We start from the raw sequence: 18,225 nt of genomic DNA, 5'->3' as shown, positions 1-18,225 counted from the left end.
TATTTAATATATCAAAAATAGCTATTAATAATGTTAAATATGCTTCACATAACCGTCTTTATGTCCTAGATTATTTAGTTTTTATCAAATTGTCACCTGTCAATTTAGCTAGAATTTGTATAAGATTTATCCTCTATTATTGCAACAGTACAGTAACATGGCTGCTCTCTCAGTTGTAAGTTCATGGAAATTGTGCCGAATATTCAGATCACGAGTTTATTCGTCATTACAGAGGAATATTAAAAGAAGTAAATATATTGTGTTGTAAGTAACTTTGAAAATTACTCCAAGTTACACTTTCTAATGTATCTGCTGTAATTAAAACATATTTAGCTGGAGTTAATGTGAACTTATTCTCTTTCTTATTTTGTAGTTTGAACATTCACTAATTTAGTCGGTTATCAATGATACTAGTGAGTACTCCTTACTAGTAATATTATTAATAATACCAGTGTATTACAATTAATCACTATAGCACCATAAAAGTCGCAGTCATTCACGATTGACTCTTTTATGTAGTATATGTTTAAAATATGCCATGACAATTTATACACCAGAATCAGATTCTGCTGCACTGCAGTTCAGTGCCAGAGAACCACTGGCCTCTGTACCTGTTTTGACAATTTCTCTCCTTTTTAACAAAAAAGGCAATCTAATCGCTTGTTTACTTACTAGAACTGCAGACTGTTGTTTTTCTTATTCGTTTCTATGTAATTAAATAAAATTTTACTTATTTTTTTCTTGAGAAGGAATGTGTATTCTTTGAAAAAATTACTCAGTTTTTAATACAAAACTCAATACCTTTAATAATAATGAATGGATGACTGGAGTTAAATGCTATGTATATTTATGCCTTTCTTGTTTAAATAAGCAGAGCTTACTTCTTATAAGTTAAGTCACAAAGTTCTTATGTAAATACCACGCATTAATTCACTTGAAAATTGTTTTTAAATAAACAAATCAGATAATACATTTTTTTCCATGTCAAAAATTGCATTCTAATCTCACTTCATTCATGGATCATTTACTCGTATAGTTTTGGCAGCCACAAAGCTTACTAAATGCAGCTTAACAGTACATATAAATGAACACATGAGCATTTTCTACAGAACCAGTCATTGGTTATCATCTTGCACTTTGTTTACCCAAACATTCATACTACTACATACAGAATCTCCTCAACTAAATTTAACATTTTTAGCTGCTGGCCATGCAGATTTAGAACTCCATATCAAAGTAAACTCTCTGTAATGAGAAGTTACAAGTCTGTATGGGCTACAATAAAATATTATTAACTTGAATAACAACTTCTGTTGAGTTAAGCTTATTTAGAAAATTTCTCATTAGTTGTATAGATACATTTTCTAATTAATTTGGTGTGGGCCTATATATCTAAGTTCACTTGTTGGATTCTACAACTCTCTTCATACTCTTTATATCTTTACATAGGCCTTACAAATGTTAATTGCAGCATAGTATGTAATCTTTTACTTAACATTTATAATCATAGGTTTGTGTTTACTGTAGGAATTTGCTGAAGATAAAAAGTATTTATTCTGAAATGTGCAACAGATATTTTGTTGTTCATTGTTAACCTTTCAGTGGTTTTATTATTCATCATGAGAAAAATGTTTAAACTTTTGAAGTTTGTGTGACTCTTCATAGCTTAATTAGAAAAAAAATGTTTCAAAAGGAAATAATTTTGATAATCATTGTTAACACTTTTCCACCAAATCATTATGGTTTTTTTAATTATAATATCAAACTGAACATGATCCTAAATGAAGTTCTACTACAGTTTTGTACATTATGAAAATAATAGTTTAATACAATATTTCTTCTATTTGACTTTTACATTCTTACTGCATGTTTAATTAAATTGTTGATTCTGTGATATATTTGTCAAATGAGATGAGAGATATGACTTTATAGCAGAAAAATCATGATGAGTTATTATTTTGTTTATATCATTACTTGTCACTTTGTTTAGGATTTTTGGATCAAAAGTGGTTGTAATTAAATACTACAGGGTTATTATAATAAAGCTGCTTCACCATCTACTAGTATTAAAGTACTATAATAGTAAAAGGATTCAAAATATGGTTGATAATACTACTCCAAGATACTTTTTTTATTTGGTTCTTTCAAATAATTTTCTATTTGATTTGTTAAATCAGATAGAACATTTGCAAACTTTTTACTCATAAAACTATCAAATATTTATTATGATGCATTCAAACAACCATTGCTTATATGTAATGTACAATTTTTTTTAAATACAATACTCCAACAGCTCTCTATTACAGATATGTTTATTGTAATGTCAGTCCTGACACCGACATGAAGAGTTGGTGATGTATGAAAAAATACCTATAATATCCGTGACAAATTTGTTTGAAGAATTTAAAGTGCAAACTATTTTATTGTGAGGAAACAGGATGAATGCAACCTTTTGTCTACTATACAAAAAAGAAAACAATGTTGCAAGTAAGAAATAACTATTTGAATGTATCGTAATAAGTATTTTTTAATACTTTTTTTTTGTTAGTATTACATGTAAGATGTTTTGTTTGTTTTGATAAATCAAATTGAGAAAAAAATGATTCTAATGAATGAAAATATGCTTCATGGGGTAGAGCTTTAACAATGCATTGCACACCTTTAATATGCAGATAACAATGGACTTTGACTCATGGGAAAAAAAAATTCATGTTAAACTAGAACTGATGTATAAAGGAATTGGTTGCTATCAGAGATAGAACTCTCTAAGTAATAATTTTAATGGTATAATTGGTAAGTCAAATAACTTTATCTCATTTGGTAGCTTGGAATTGGAGATGCTTTTTTAATAATAAAAGTAAGTTTATTCCCAGTGATTATTACAACACTAATTATTCTATGCATGTAGCTTCACTATTAAAGTTCATAATAAGATTCGGTTATAGCTTTAAAAACTTTTTTTAGTATTCTTGATAATGTGCATTAGCTATTAATTAGGTAAACAAAAGTTCAATTTTAAGTTGAATACTTATAAACATTAAGTACATATCAAAGAATGTCATCAATTCACTCTATAAAATCCTGGTTAAATGTAATTTGAAACATTTTGTTCAGTTTTGGTCATCTTATTTAAGAAAAGATATTGGATTGTTGAAGATGATTTAGAAAAGAGCGACAAGGATGATGGATAGGATGTGGACTATGTACCTTATATTTTCAAAAACTTTTTATAAGGTGTGATACTAAAATATTAGCTAACAAAATCACATTGAGATGGCTTGAGGAAGGATTTTTGGATTGTTAGGTGGGTAAATGGAAGAAAGAAAACAAATTGTTACTAAAAGAGTACAGTCAAACTGGATCCTTGTTACTAGTAGAGGGCCTCAGCAGGTCTAAATTAGTAAAGTTTTTAATGGCATTAAACTCTTGAGTATTTCTAGCTGTACAAAGGTGTTTGAGTATTACGGAAGGACTTGGATCACTTGGTAAGTTGGGCATATAATTGGCCTTTTGCTATAGTAAGTGCATATTTCCAAAGGCTCTGACACTCTTCAACAGGATTCATTCAGTAAAATAATTAATGGTGACTGGATGCACTCTGGTGGTCAGTGATGTTATGGCTATTGTGCACCAGGTAGTTTGTTCCATTCTGATCTTTGATCCAGGATTCCTGATTATGTTACTTCACCCTGAGCTCATCTCATCATTTGGCAAGTTTCACCACTGATGTTTCCATGCCTGCTTTTGCTTCTAGTTCCCAATTTCAGATTAGGATCAGATAATCTAACCTTCATCATTTACTGCTTGGATTACACAAGTATGTATCTTTTGTTTTCTCTTTCTCTAGTTGTGTTTGGATGAATCTTGGACTAACTTGTTACATGAGCCTCATTTTCTTTTTTCAACTTGGGTAACCTATTTTCTTCTTTTTCTTTCTCTCACTGCCTTACTTGTCTTTGTCTATTATTTACCTTTTTTTTTCTGTATATCTACACTTCATCTACTTTTATTGGCTTTGCATTATGACCCTGTCAGCTTTACCACTTTGACAGTAAAAAGTTTTTTTTATTTTTTACATTGTCTTCCAGTTAACTTGATTTATTTGTTTTTAAAATGTGCTTTATTGGGTTACCTTACTTTATGAATTTGTTTCTCTCGGTCAACACTCTCTGAATGGACCTCTTTGTTATACCTTTTTTTTATGACAGTTTTGTGAGAGTGTGTGTGTGAGTGTGGGAAGAATCATAAATTGATATAGCTCATCTGCAGTCATCCATACTCACTTTGGTCTCTTGCCTTTTTGGACAAGAGGACCCCACCAAGTTTCTTATTTTCTACAGCCTAGTGGAGTCTCCCTTCTCTTGTTACTGTCCAATGTCCCATCTCTTTTTGTAAGCTTGCCATCATGAATCTTGGAGATCACTAGTTTCTGGTGCTGCATCTTTGTTCTGGTCTGGTGGTGGCTCAGCTCTTCCACTTTGTATGTCTGTGGACTCCCTTTGCTGGAGTCTACTGAATACTGAGTTATCTGGGTGTTTTATCTGAGGTTATTTTCCTGTTACTATACTCTCCTGATTAGTATGTCATGAATAAATTCCTTGATATTATTCTGTGAGTTTACTCCCATTTGTTGTTTCCACAAAGACAAAAAGTTGAATCTGTCCTTTTTAAACTAACCTTGGTCTTTTCTCAGGTCAAGACAAGCAGTTTTCTTGTTCTGTGGTAAATACTTTTCTGATATGTGGGTGTCATATAGGTGAATCAAATGTGCAGTTATTCAACTGGTCATTATTACATAGGTGATCGACTAATTATGAGTGTATAAAATGGCTAGGGCAATAAGCTAGACTGTCTAATATTAGAGAAATGCCAGCATAATCATATGCAAGAAGAAAATGTTCCAGACCTACATCCTGAGGAAAATGAAAGGTTTATCTGATTGGTATAGCACTGGGAATGGCATGGTTTTTAGCATAGTGGAATGGCCTATGTTTCCTTTCTGGGTAACACCCCAGACCTACAAGGGGTACATCCACTCAAGTTAATACCAGTGAGGTTACAGCTGTTGAGTAGAGGACTCTCCACATTGAGCTCTTCAGTGAATTGTGGCATGGGAAACAAGGAATCCCTTTCACTACACTAGAAGAGACAAAAATTGTGTGAGGAGTGCACAGGAAAAATGATTGAACAGACAATATCACAACTATCTTAAGGTACCACAGTTACAGAGTGTGTAATGGGTTCCTACAAATATAGATAATAAGTTCTAGCTATGTGTGAGGATAGGCACACTCCTAGTGTTGTCTTTATTTCTTTTTTTTTCTTGTGAAGTGTGACATGGAATATAAAATATATACACTGCCAAAGCAGTCTTGCATAAAACCTCATCTCTACAGTGAACATGGAGCAGGAGGGCCTAACACTTTATGTACTCCCACACTCAATTCAGCTTTTGGGAGAGAGAAGTATTCTCTGTGAGACACCAACAACCAGTTGAGAGGTTCTGTCTTTTCTAGTATATATTCGTATAATTATGGTTACAATAGAGTTGTAAAGAAAGAAATAGTAATAAAATCATTTGATATTCTAGAAGTAATGGAGAATGGTGATTTGTGGGAGACAAAACTGTGGTGTGGCATAAATAATGTGACAGTAATATTATTCATATTCCTGTTTGCAAAACCTCATACAGGTTACATAGATGGCTAGAGATAATAGAAGCCACAAGATTAAACTTGGTGGGAGGGGATATGAATAATAAGAAAAGTGCTGTCATTCATAGAAGAGTAAACTAGCTAGATGAGGTGTGTAACCCAACCAGTCAAAGTAAAAGGGAGTAAATTATTAGAAGAGGAATACCATGTTAACCAAAGGCATTGTCAATTCCAGTGAAAAAACATAATACAAGTGAATTAATAACAAACAGCCTGTTAAGAAAAAAGATGATGATCTGGGCTGGAATGATCAATCAGAGAAGGGGGGATGGATAAATAGTGAAAATGTCCAGTAACTCTCCTAAGCATTTCAAGTGATGGAAAAATTGTAGTAGTTGGGGTTAAAAGGTTAACATGTCCCTATAATAAATAGCACAGGAGATACCTAAAGCAAAAAAAAATGTTTTTATCTGATAATATCTTTTGTTGTACCATCCTTTTGGGTGAAAGAATATTTCCTGCTCAAGATGGATGCAGTCACCCACCAAGTAATGTTTTACTAGGCTCTCCTCCTCCACTAGTGGGTGGCATACTGCTTAGGATTAAAACTTATCTTCATCATTTAATTATTTATTTGCACGAACCCCTCCACTGTCATGTGAGTATTGGATTCTATATTTTTGTTGTGCATAGAGGTGAGAAAACATTTTTATTAAAGTTGACATTTTGTTTGAATAAATACATATTACAGATAGTTACTCATTTCTCTGCACCACCTCCCACCCTTTGTTCCATTGCTAATGCTCACAAAGATTAATGCAGTTGGAGATTGTAATCCATTATACTGATGGAGGGCTATGATCTGCACATCATAAGTTGCCATAGCATATGTTAAAATGTTTAGGAATGGGAGCTTTGTTTAAAGTTTATGGCATGTGCGAAAATATTTGTGGCAGTAGTTCAGTATAATAGGTCATTCTTTTGCAGAGAGGTGAGTATTTTTCTGAAATACATTTTCAGGTAAGGAAAACAATAAATTTTTATATGAAATAGTTGTCTTCAGTTGTGGTAGAAGCTGCAAAATTGAAGGAGTTTAAGAGTTGTTTGAATGAATATTTAAAATACCAAGATTGGATGAGAGTGAAAGGGTTGCTATACGTGGTCTGTAAGTTGCTTGGATAATGGTATTAATAGAAAATGAGGTAGCTTAGAATGATTCTTGTTACACCAAAAAAAATAATAATTTGATGTGTTTTCATTACTCTCAACTATTGAATTATAAATACCTGTACATGTAGTTTGTTGAACATTCCACATTTGTGTTTGTTAGTGAAAAAAGTCTTTTTTTTTCTTTCTTTCCAAAATTATTTACCAATAAAAACTACTAATAAAAATGTTAGTTGAAACATTGATGTTATATAATCAGTTTTAAGCTTTATGCAACAAATATAATTCAAAGATGTATGAAGGATCACCTGTGATTTTGTTTGTTTTGTTGTTATGGTGGTAAGAGATGACTTTTATGGACTGAATCACTTTCTGTCACCTTGCTACTTCATACAGCATGTTATGATGTGTATAAACAAACATTTGTTAGACTGAGTTATTGCAACTTGAATGTATTTTAAAGGTCTTGTATAATATTTTAAGTAAATTGTTGTATGTTTAGTGTAAAAGTATGACAGTTATAAAAATATTTAAATAAAATTAGTTTTATCAATAATTAGAAGTGTTAAGGTGTTGGATATATTATAACTTAGTCATAATATTTGTTTAATAATAAAATAGATTGTTTAAATTCTATTTTGAAAAAGTCAATTATTGTAAATTTACATTTGTATCAGTTTCATTATTTTGCACACTTTATTGTATTTTACAACCTACTTTATAAAAATCTATATAAGAGTTCCAGAGATACCAGATGACACTCCAGAGACAAATCCATTACTTAGACGAAGTGCTCTGCCGCAGTATTCCCAGCTTACTCCTGAGAAGTGTATTAATGCTATTGGAAAACTTGTGATTGAATATGAATCAGGAATCTGTAGACTTGAAGAACAGCTAAAAGGTATGAAATTACTTTGAATTGTTTCGTTACATTACTACACTTTAGTCAAAATTTGTATAAAAACACCTCAGATTAGTTTTTTTGCTCTATCCTTACCAATATTTTATCTATTCGACTATGTGTGAAATGGTATCATAGTCACAGGCTGTGAATACACCTCTTCCCCAAATACTTTTCACCCACTGTTTTATAATCCCATATCCATGTATGTTTACTTGATTAACTATGTTCAAAATAATTTTCTATATTGGAAACCAATACATTAATAAAAGTAACAGCAGAAATGTAATCATATGAAGAAAAAGCACCTGACTAACTATGATTTGTATTTTTACTATCAACCTACCATTGATAACAAAAGTACTTTGTTTTCTGACTGTGTTTCCCACAAAAAAATATTTAGCTGCATGACATCCCTGTTTACATGTGTTGTTGTTTTTTACAAAATATAACATTTAAAGACAACAGAGGAGGACTTATTGGTCCATTAATGTTGTCATCTACATAAAAATAAAATCTCAAATCCAGCCCTGACAATTTATGTTCTTATCAAACTTTCCCTTAAAATTGTCTTAAACCTTACTGCATCCACTACACCTCAAGGCAACCATTCCAAATACAACTGCTCTTTTAGAAAAGGAAAACTTTCTTACCATTAAATACCAAAACCAAAAAGATACATTTAAACTATTAACTTTATTAATAACTTTCAGCACCTCAATCAGATTTCCTGTAACTTTTTTTTCTTCAAAATAAGGTATCATCCTAGCAGCCTTCCTTTCCAACAATTCAATGCTCTTCTTAAGGTAAGAAACCTAGTACTGAACACAATACTCCAAATAAGACCTAATCATTGACCTGTGCAATGTAGTGATAACATATTTTGACATACTTTCAATGTTTTTATAAATACAACTTAAACTCCTATTGCACTACCATCTACAATGGAATGCTGGCTAGATGACTTAAGAGAATGATAAACCAAAATTTCGAGTTTCTTTTTTCCAAAACATATTTACTTCCTTTCACATTATAACTTGACTACTATTATTTGATTGCTAGATTTCCTTATTTTGCTCACCTAAGCATCTTTCTAATTTTTTTCACTTGCTCCAGTCTTCTTTTATTTCCCATTTAATTACCCTTGACAATATCTGTCTCATGAAACTCTCACCTACATCAATGCATTTTCTATCCTAGTACTGTACATATGCACCTCATAAGATAATAATAGCATTTTTCACTAATATGTTTTTTGTACTCCATTGGAGTTATTGTTAGCATTCTCCACTGACAGGAAAACAAATCACAGAGATGTCTCACATTTTTTGTCAAGTGGGCACTCACTCCAGGTCTCTTTGTTTTTGAACCTTTGAACTTCTTTTTGGGCCTACTTCCATCACAATGTCCTACTAGTTTGCCATGTTCTGAGTGTGATGTATTTGATGGCATAATTCTTCTAACAGAATTAATGCTGCATTGCAGGATTTTCCATTGGATTTGCTCTTGGTTTGAGACACTGTTAATTAATGCATTTGCCACTCATTGGAACACTAAACTACCAGAATTTTGGTCTCTTGTACCTCTCCTTTAGTCATTGGAAATAGATGCATTCAATCAGGATTGGATGGGATTGTACCCCTGTATCTTTTCACCAGTTTGTATGTTGTTTAGAATACTAGCTATGATTTCTTCAACCCCTTGTTGGGCTGTGCTGATAGCACTGAATTGGCTGGTTAAACTTTGGCTTCCACTTCTACAGTACCTTCACATGTGCACACTTCTTCCACTTACTCTTTAACCAGATATGTTATGACAGCCACAATTTGACATTGCACACCCAGCCATCCCAAAGCACAAGCTTCATGCATAAGGCTATGTAGCCCTTCGCACAGCATTGGGATCTAACTTTTAAGGTTGCCACATATCTGTTTCAGTCTTTGTGTAGTCCCATGATGGACATTTATCACTGGAAATAGCACAAGTATTTACAGTGTTGTATTGCAAGGAGGTTAAACCCACTTCATCCAGAAGTGCTAACTTATTTTTAGATCTAGCTTTTGGACAAGGGTTTTATATCTTCCATGGTCAAGAAAATTATTTTTTGAGTCCCCATTGCTCTTTGACTTCCTCAAGTCAGTTTTGGGGTTCTTTGTCCCAAATGACCTTTCCAGTTATCTAATGGTTGTATTACATGCTCTTTCCCAATATTCTTTAGCATCATGTACCATGTATCACCTATCCTTTGAGGTTTATCTTTTGCTGTATGCATTACATGTGTACAAGACACTTTATCATTCTACCTATATCTTCCTATACCCAAAGAGATCCTTTTTACCTATGCCACTTTTTACTGATTCATCTGACTGCTATTTCTCACCTCTGTCACTAATCAGATCCCGATTGTTTGTTATGTCTAGTGAGAGCTTTGAAGTGTAGGGTTGTCTGCAATAACACCTTTAGGGGTGCCAGACAGTAACTTTTTATTCATTGGTATCTTTCAGTTTCCCAGGACTGATCCTCTGTTACTTGGTCAAGGTGGATGTTAAAATTGATCTTTCTTGCTGAGTGTGAGTTCTTTTTGGGAGTGGTGAGACTTCTGTGAGTCTTGTATCATCATATTCATTATATTTATATTTCTTTAGTGGCCCAATTGAATTACTTGCTGATATGTGGACCTCTTCCAATACTTTTACCTCACACTGCTTGCATGACTTAGAAGTATCTGAGGATTTTCAACTACCCACTTTACCTATCTTAACAATATCTGCTAGATTATAAGGATATGTGAATATCTTCATTATTAACATTGTCTATGCTGTATTGTTCAAGGTCCTCTACTTCTTTTTCACCATATTCCCTCTGTGGTGAGTGTTGCCCAAGCAGGTATGTTTTTATCAAACCAAATCCACACTAGCAACCATTAAAATAATATACTTTATATAGGTTACAACTGGCTCTGTAACAATGATGTTTTCCATAATACCACCTAGAGACAGACTATCATGAGTAAAACATAAGGGAATCTTGCTTTTTCATACTAATCATTGGGTTGAATAAATAGGGGTCAGTTTACTATTACAAACTTAGGGAACCAGAGCATTGTTCTTCAGGACTCTCCAGATTTTACCAAAGGAACTAGGGAGTTCTTACCACACAGTTTCTACTCATTGGGGTGGTAGACAGATTATTCCTCCAGAGTGTTTGAGTGAGTTTCCTCCACTCTTGGAGAAGAGAGCAAAGTGTGGGGCCCTCCTCCCCAGAACTCTGGATGTTTTTTTCACAGTCGTTGGTAGGAATGGTACCAGCCTACATGGAAGCCTACTCATAATACCAGTTCAGATTTGATAGTTGGCTATCTGGTTGGGTTGAGTGTGGCCCTCCTTTTTTATAAGTATTGCTTCAGTACATTGTTTATGGAAGAGGGTCTATTTTCTTGTAATTTCAAATGCAGGGTGGTCCTGTCCTGGGACAAGTAGAATTTACTTTGCTCAAATGGTTGGGGAGTAAGGATGAGTGTTCATAATTCCTGACTGGATGAATGCTATTTATTCAGGTTGGGTATGGCTTATTTGATCCAGTCTTTCCAAGTTTGTGGTGTTGCATTTTGGACTTCTTCAGATTAAGAAGAATGTTTGTCCACTTTGGTGTCACTAATGTTTTTGTTGTGATTCTGGTGGGTCAGAATGCATCATTCTATAGCTACAGGTTGGAATCCACTCACAAGTATATATACTGTAGTCCAAATTCCCTAGCCATCAATGTGGGATTTAATGACCATGGCTTTATAATTCTGACCCAGAGCAGTGGAACCTCAGCTATCTGGTTGAAGTTTGGCCAGTAGTGATGATAGATAATGTAAAATTCCATCCATAGTGCATGATTTAAGTTCTAGATGAAGATTTTACTTGTTATGGATGTAATGTAGTTCCCCCACTAAGATGCTAGTCTTTTGTTTGCATGCCCATGATCTCTGCAGCTGCTTTTTGTATAGATAATGTCCTTTCTAGACCCTCCATCTTATTAATGTGGGATTCTAGCTATAGTCTGAGAGGAGGTAAATATATTTGAGAAGTTAATATTTTCTTGAATTAAAAATTTATTTTCAATAAAACTTATCTCTGTGCACACTCCCCACCAACAGTTGGTATTACATACTACAGATTTTGTCGGTCTAAAAAATATCTGAATGAGGTGCTTATATGCAGCAACAGGATAGAGGGTACATTGACACAGGTGAGAGTGTCATGAGACAAATATTGCTAAGGGCATTTAAGTGGAAAATAAAAGACTGGAGCAAGTTAGAAAATATCAGACCAATGCTTAGATGGAGAAAACAAGGAAATCCTAGGAGTTGAGTAATAGCTGTAGTGTGAGAAGAGGTAATCATTATTGGAATTACATTTTCAATTTAAGAAATTATTAACTTTCATAACTCTTTTTAGGTAATTCTTATCAAAATTATACTTATAATTTAAATTATCATAACCATCATGAATTGCTTTGTAATTATGAGCAAGCTACCTTTATTCACCCAACTCAACAAATAATCTAAATCTTTTAATGTAGCAACACTATCTTTCTCATAGCCAGCAATACTTAAGACCATAATATCATCAACAAATTTTAGCAATTTACATACCATCCTCTTTAATCCGTCAATTACATAAATCAGAAAGAACAAAAGACCCAAGTCTGAGCCCTGAGGTATCCCAAATGTGACATTAATCCAACGTGACTGAACCTCATTTAGAACAACACTCTGTTTGCTTATCTCCAGCCATTTTTACAAATCAGCACAAGCTAACTTATCCTTCACACTGATAGAGATGTTTTTCTAACAAGTCTCTTATCTGGCATTTTATCATATACTTTCTGAAAATTTAGATATTCCAACTTCTCACCTTTAATCATATCAATGTAAGGAGTAAACTCTCTGAAAATAGTGAAATATGAGCAAGGCAAGATTTCTTATGTGAAACCTATTCAAAAAAATTTTAACATTGGTTAACTGACTTTGGGAAGTATCTAATTGAAGTTCTAAAGATTTTCCCACCACTTATATAAGACTAATACAGTTTTTATCGTCTCTCTCTTACAACATTAACTAACAGTTTTTTTCACCTGCCCTAACTAGTAATCAGTAAAATGCTGAAAATATTTCCTTGAATAAAAGTACTGTTACTTTAGAAAATATTCACCAATGTATAAAGTAAAAGTACCTGTTGTTGATAACTACTCAAGTAAAAGTAAAAGGTACTGAATATACACAGTACTAAAGTAGCAATAAAGTTTCAGAAGAGTATTGAGAAATATGTTCAACTTAACTTCACGTGTAGCATACGCTAACAAACTTGTCTATGGTACACCCCTCTTCACACACTACACTTATTATTTAACTTCAGCAGCAGCTTATTTCAAAGTTCCTACTAGACAGATTAGCTCATCTCAGTGTGTACAAGATCCCTGCAGAATTAAATAAATGCTCACATGCTACAATTACACTGAATTTCCCACTGTTGTTTTTTGTAAAAATAAACCTTTCAAACAAGACCATAGGTGACATGATGATCACAGTGGAATGAAGTTATCACAGTCAATACTACAGGGTGTTCGGAAAGTCACTTTGCGCTTATATATTTAGTAACAGACAAAACTGCACAGTGACTTTCCGAACACCCTGTAGATGTAAAATAGCTGCATTTAGTTCTAAATACCACTATTTGTAACTGTCTTATTTGAAAGAGTAGGCATTTTCTGACTGATGTAAACAAAAATTATTACCTTGGTAACCAGTGTGATTTTCTTACATTTTTTTCAAATGTAATGATAACTTTATAAAAGAAATGTAGTGGAGTAAAATAGATAGTTTCTTCTTGATTTTACTTAAGTAGAAGTAAAATAACTTTTAGAGTACTAAAGTAACAGTAAATCCCAGAAAAGTTACTTTAGTGTTTTATGTATACATTTTGAAATAATAAAAAAATCATAAATTACTATATCAATACCATAGAATTCCACTGTAATTTATTGAGCTCAGTAACTAAGCTGAATATGGTTTAAAAAACTATTGAAATTTCAAGCAAACTAAAGTCTTACCTTACTGTTTGAATTCTAGCATGAAAAGAAAGAATTTGTTGTCCAAATACTTCAGACAGGCTGAAAATGCCTCCAGGGGATATTCTGAACTTTTGATTGGTTATTCATACATCATAGACAGAAGTGTGTATATGTAAGCATTTCCAAAACTTATCATTCCCATGAGCACTTTAAAGTACTTGCCCTACGAAATCTCCCCATCCAACAATCGAAGAACTACAATCAGAAAATTTATCATTTTCAAATCCTTTGGATATTAGTAGATGGTTCAGCTATCTACAAAATTTTATTTATGTATTTATTAACTTAAAATATTTATTTCTTTTTTCAGTGTGAAAAGTTTTATATTTTTAATACTTTTTTTATCACTTGCTTTTTTATATTGTTTAATTCTGATAGTTCTTTCTTGCATTACATTCTGTTTTCTTGTATTGTTTTATTTTAAAATGTTTCTTTAGTTGACGTCAACTGACAAGCTTGTTTCTAGCTTGAAAAAAAGCAGTTTGCTAAAAATGTTGTCAAGAAAATAAATTGAACCCATAGTTGTTTTTTAAGTTGCTTATTTTCATAAATCTCGTTTATTTTATTTTATCACCTTCACATTTTTCTACTTATATCAAAATCCATTGTTTCCTTCCATTAAGTAAAATTTATATCCAATTAATAACTTTTCATTCAGTTTTCTTGTATTCTATTTTAAGTCGTGTCTTTTATGCAATCTGTGCATGGCCTGGTAGTTAACATGTTGGCCTGCAAATAAAAGTATCTAAAAACACTTCACACTTTCAACTGTTGATATGTTATAAAAGTGACAAACTCATGTGGAAGTTAGTGCTGTTTGGCTGGTTGCTCTCCTACTGGTTAGTAGTTCAAAATTATGGACAGCTATACCTGAACCCTAGGAATAACCTCTGTTCTAGCTATTTAGCCCACATATGCATAATGTGCTTTCAGGTTAAAAATTGAAAGTTCTCTCCTATGCCATCTTATTAACAATAAATGGGACATCCTCACATAATCAGATTCTATATCAAATCAGCAAGTTAGTAACTCAGAAAAATATTTTATCACAATGAAGCTGTCATGATTTTTTGTCTTAGTGAAAGTTTGGCTCCACCTGTGATAACAGTTTGCATGATTTTTGAGCTCCAGTACACATATGTATGGCAAAGTGTTTTAAACAGATATGTTAACATTACAGTAACATTTTTCTTCAACAAATATGAGTTGTTTTTGCCATTTTTTCATACTGAAGATGGTGGACAGCAGAAGAATTTTACCACAGTCATTGAACCACTTGAGAAGTTAACTAATCCCTTGGACTATGCTTGGAGTACAATGAAAAACTTGTGTATTGTTACCCAAAATGAAGAGATCACTAGAGCTTATAAAAAGGTACCACATTTTTTGAAAAATATTTAATGTTTGTTTTTAATGTGTTAGGTTATGATATGATTGTGTTGCTGTAATGTTTTAGTGGACAAAACATTAACCACTTGAAAGATATATTTGGAGCTAGTAAAGTAAAATAAAAAGTAAAGTTTTGTATCATTTACATCATTTAGTTCACAAAAAGTAATTGGAGTTACAATTAAATCATTTAACACCATAGAAATAATGTTTCCAATTATTACTGTTTTCAGTTATTCAAACTATTCAAGTAATCGTATGTTGTCATTATAATTTTCATTACTCTTTTCCAAATTTCTTCAGCTTGCCAATGATTAGGATGGTTGTCTTGTGATTCAAGTCACAGGTTAGATTTTCTTGCCACCAGCTATGCTTGCCCTTTCAGCTGTAGATAAATTATATATATTTCTTTACTTTTGGCAAAGCTACTAAGACAATTTGCCACAGTCCTTAGTTTTGAATTGACAATCAAAGAAAAGGCAATTGACCAGAAACGTCCACTACCAACTCTTAGGTTACAATTTATCAATAAATAGGATTAACTATCACATTATAATTCCTTAAATAGGTTTAATATCTTTGCCATAACTCAAACTTGTTCAAAGTCAGATACGTACCAACTGAGCATGACTCCATTAATGCAATGATATGCACAAAACTTACTAAAGTGAGGGTGTGGTCACTGACCATTGGTTATGTAACTAACAATAATATTGTCTGTTGTTCACATTTACTTTGTTTGGACTAAACAATAGTATAGCTTTTCATTCATCTTTTACTTATTTATTACAAGCTACAAACATACCTCGAGATCACTATCATACTTGTTTTAAATATTACCCATCAATAACACTGAAAGAAGGAAGATTAGTTTTGTATGTAAGTAATTTATTAGTTGAAAGTTCAACTATTGAACCCAACAATTAATCAGTTAGCAAATGCTACTAGTCACCCAATTTTGGTGGAGGTATTCAAGTAGTAAGAGCAGATTTCAACAGCTATAATAATCTTTCACAATCGTTGTCTTGCTAAGACAGTCTGTGTGATGTAAAAAATAGTCCAGTGAGTGTTATTATTCATTAAAGCTGGTTTTAATATGTTGTACACTGCCATAGTATTTTATCACTGTTAAAGAAAGATATAATGTCCAGATATGTAGACCTCATGTTTTTCTTTATCTTATAAAAGTATAATTCAGTTCATTTTTTTAACATTTAGTAGATTATTCCCTACAGTGATTTAGCAATAAGATAAAGATGAAACTGAACACTTAATGGACTTAAGAAACAAATCTGTATAGAAATGTACTACTAAATGTCATAGGTTCCCTTATAGAATCTGTGTTGTATCATTTTGGATACTTTGCATTGACAGTTTGCTATTTTGCAGTTTCCTTTTCAAGGCATAGCGATAGTTTCAGTTTTTTGTATTACTTAAAATACTATGTATTAATGCTATATTGTACAGCAATATATTTAAATATTTGAATATATATACACACACATTACTCAACTTTTTGCTGCATTTTTTCTTGACATAATCTCAAGTATTGTGTTGACGTAAACATTGTTAATGTTCTGCTTTTATATTGTGGTCTTTCAAGTTATGTAGAAGAACATAGAATCAAATTAAAATTAAACAACCACTGTGTTGAAACAGAAATTGAAGATAGAACTTATTGCATTTCATTTCTATGAAATACTTTTGCTGTTGTAACTTGAATCAGAACTTTATAATTTGAGCTTCATTGGTTGAGCCTGTGTACAAAATGTGACACCTTTACTTATTTCTGACATACAAAAAACTTATTTTGATTATGAAAGATTAGCATAAAATTAAACTTTAAATGGTAAACCTTTGAACATTTGGAATATACATGTATAACACTTGACAGACTTATAAGATTGAAATACAAGAAAAATATTGTGAAAATAATACAATTTTTAAGCCAATGAGATTAACAAATAAATAACTTCTTAAAGATCAAGCACCTAAAATCTTAAAACTTCAGGTTATTCAGTTCTATGGAGAGAATATTTGGAATGCATGTATAGAATATAACTAGAATGCATCTATAGAATAGTTATAACTAGAATGTATGTATAGAATAGTTATAACTAGAATGCATGTATAGAATAGTTATAACCAGAATGCATGTATAGAATATAACTAGAATGGCTGATTCCATTACTCCCCCACCTTTATTTATTGTTTTCATTTAGATTTCATTGAGTTGATAACTGTTGTGTATACTTGTTGTTATATTATGTATTTTGCACAGGAATCTGATTTCTGTTTATGTTGAAAATGTGCTAAATGATAATTTTTTATGGTGTATTTTGTAATTTAGGAGTTGTAGATAACCTGCTCTTATCTTATAAATGCAGTAAAGTAGTAATGCACAGAGTTGAAGTAAACTATGCGTTGTCTTAAAACTGTCAATGTAATTATTTATTTCCAGCTTCATCCTCGTGTTAAAAAAGCCAAAGCTCAGTGTTTCCAAAGTCTGCCAATTTTCCATGCAATGAAGGTGAATAGTGAGTTTTTTAATAGCAATTTTTTAAATATAAGCATACATTTATATGTGAATAATGAATATTTTAAATTATACCTTAAACAACTTGAAAATGCTTAAAAGTTTCTCTAGATCATTAAAAATATTGTAAAATGTACTGAACTCCCCCTTTTTATTTAAAAAAATTGTTTTTACCTAAATACATATTTCTCAATTTAAAGTGAATAGGCTTATTATCATGAAAAGTTTAATCTTGCAAACACCATCTAATCAGAAACACCTTAGGTTTGAAAAAAAAGATGTGACCAAAAAAGGATTGAACATGTGACTGAAAGGAATGAAATCAGAATTGTTGGACAAACTGTTAGCTACAATAATAGTATTGATGAGATTTTATGGCAAATGTTTATTCATTAGTTATCTATGCTCCATTTTTTCTTCAACTTGGGGTATGAAAATGGGTAAAACAAAATATGCAG

General features: G+C 32.0%; 1 protein-coding gene across 3 annotated transcripts in view; it reads left to right on the top strand.

Moving 5' to 3' along the window:
- Positions 1 to 31: 31 nt before the first annotated feature.
- Positions 32 to 18,225, top strand: part of LOC143235395 (uncharacterized) — a 65,825-nt gene continuing 47,631 nt past the window's right edge. Inside the window, exons 1-5 of one of the 3 annotated variants that reach the window (XM_076473525.1) lie at positions 153 to 264; positions 2,307 to 2,487; positions 7,559 to 7,722; positions 15,077 to 15,216; positions 17,693 to 17,761. In XM_076473525.1, the coding sequence (XP_076329640.1) occupies positions 15,160 to 15,216; positions 17,693 to 17,761 (126 nt within the window). In that variant the 5' untranslated portion in view covers positions 153 to 264; positions 2,307 to 2,487; positions 7,559 to 7,722; positions 15,077 to 15,159. Of the gene's footprint in view, positions 265 to 2,306; positions 2,488 to 7,558; positions 7,723 to 15,076; positions 15,217 to 17,692; positions 17,762 to 18,225 lie in introns of all 3 variants that reach the window. The other 2 variants (XR_013019156.1, XM_076473524.1) reach the window with 2 other exon arrangements.

This window comes from Tachypleus tridentatus, chromosome 12, assembly GCF_004210375.1.
Source record: "Tachypleus tridentatus isolate NWPU-2018 chromosome 12, ASM421037v1, whole genome shotgun sequence".
NCBI lineage: Eukaryota > Metazoa > Arthropoda > Merostomata > Xiphosura > Limulidae > Tachypleus > Tachypleus tridentatus.
This window is presented reverse-complemented; position numbering and strand designations above follow the sequence as displayed.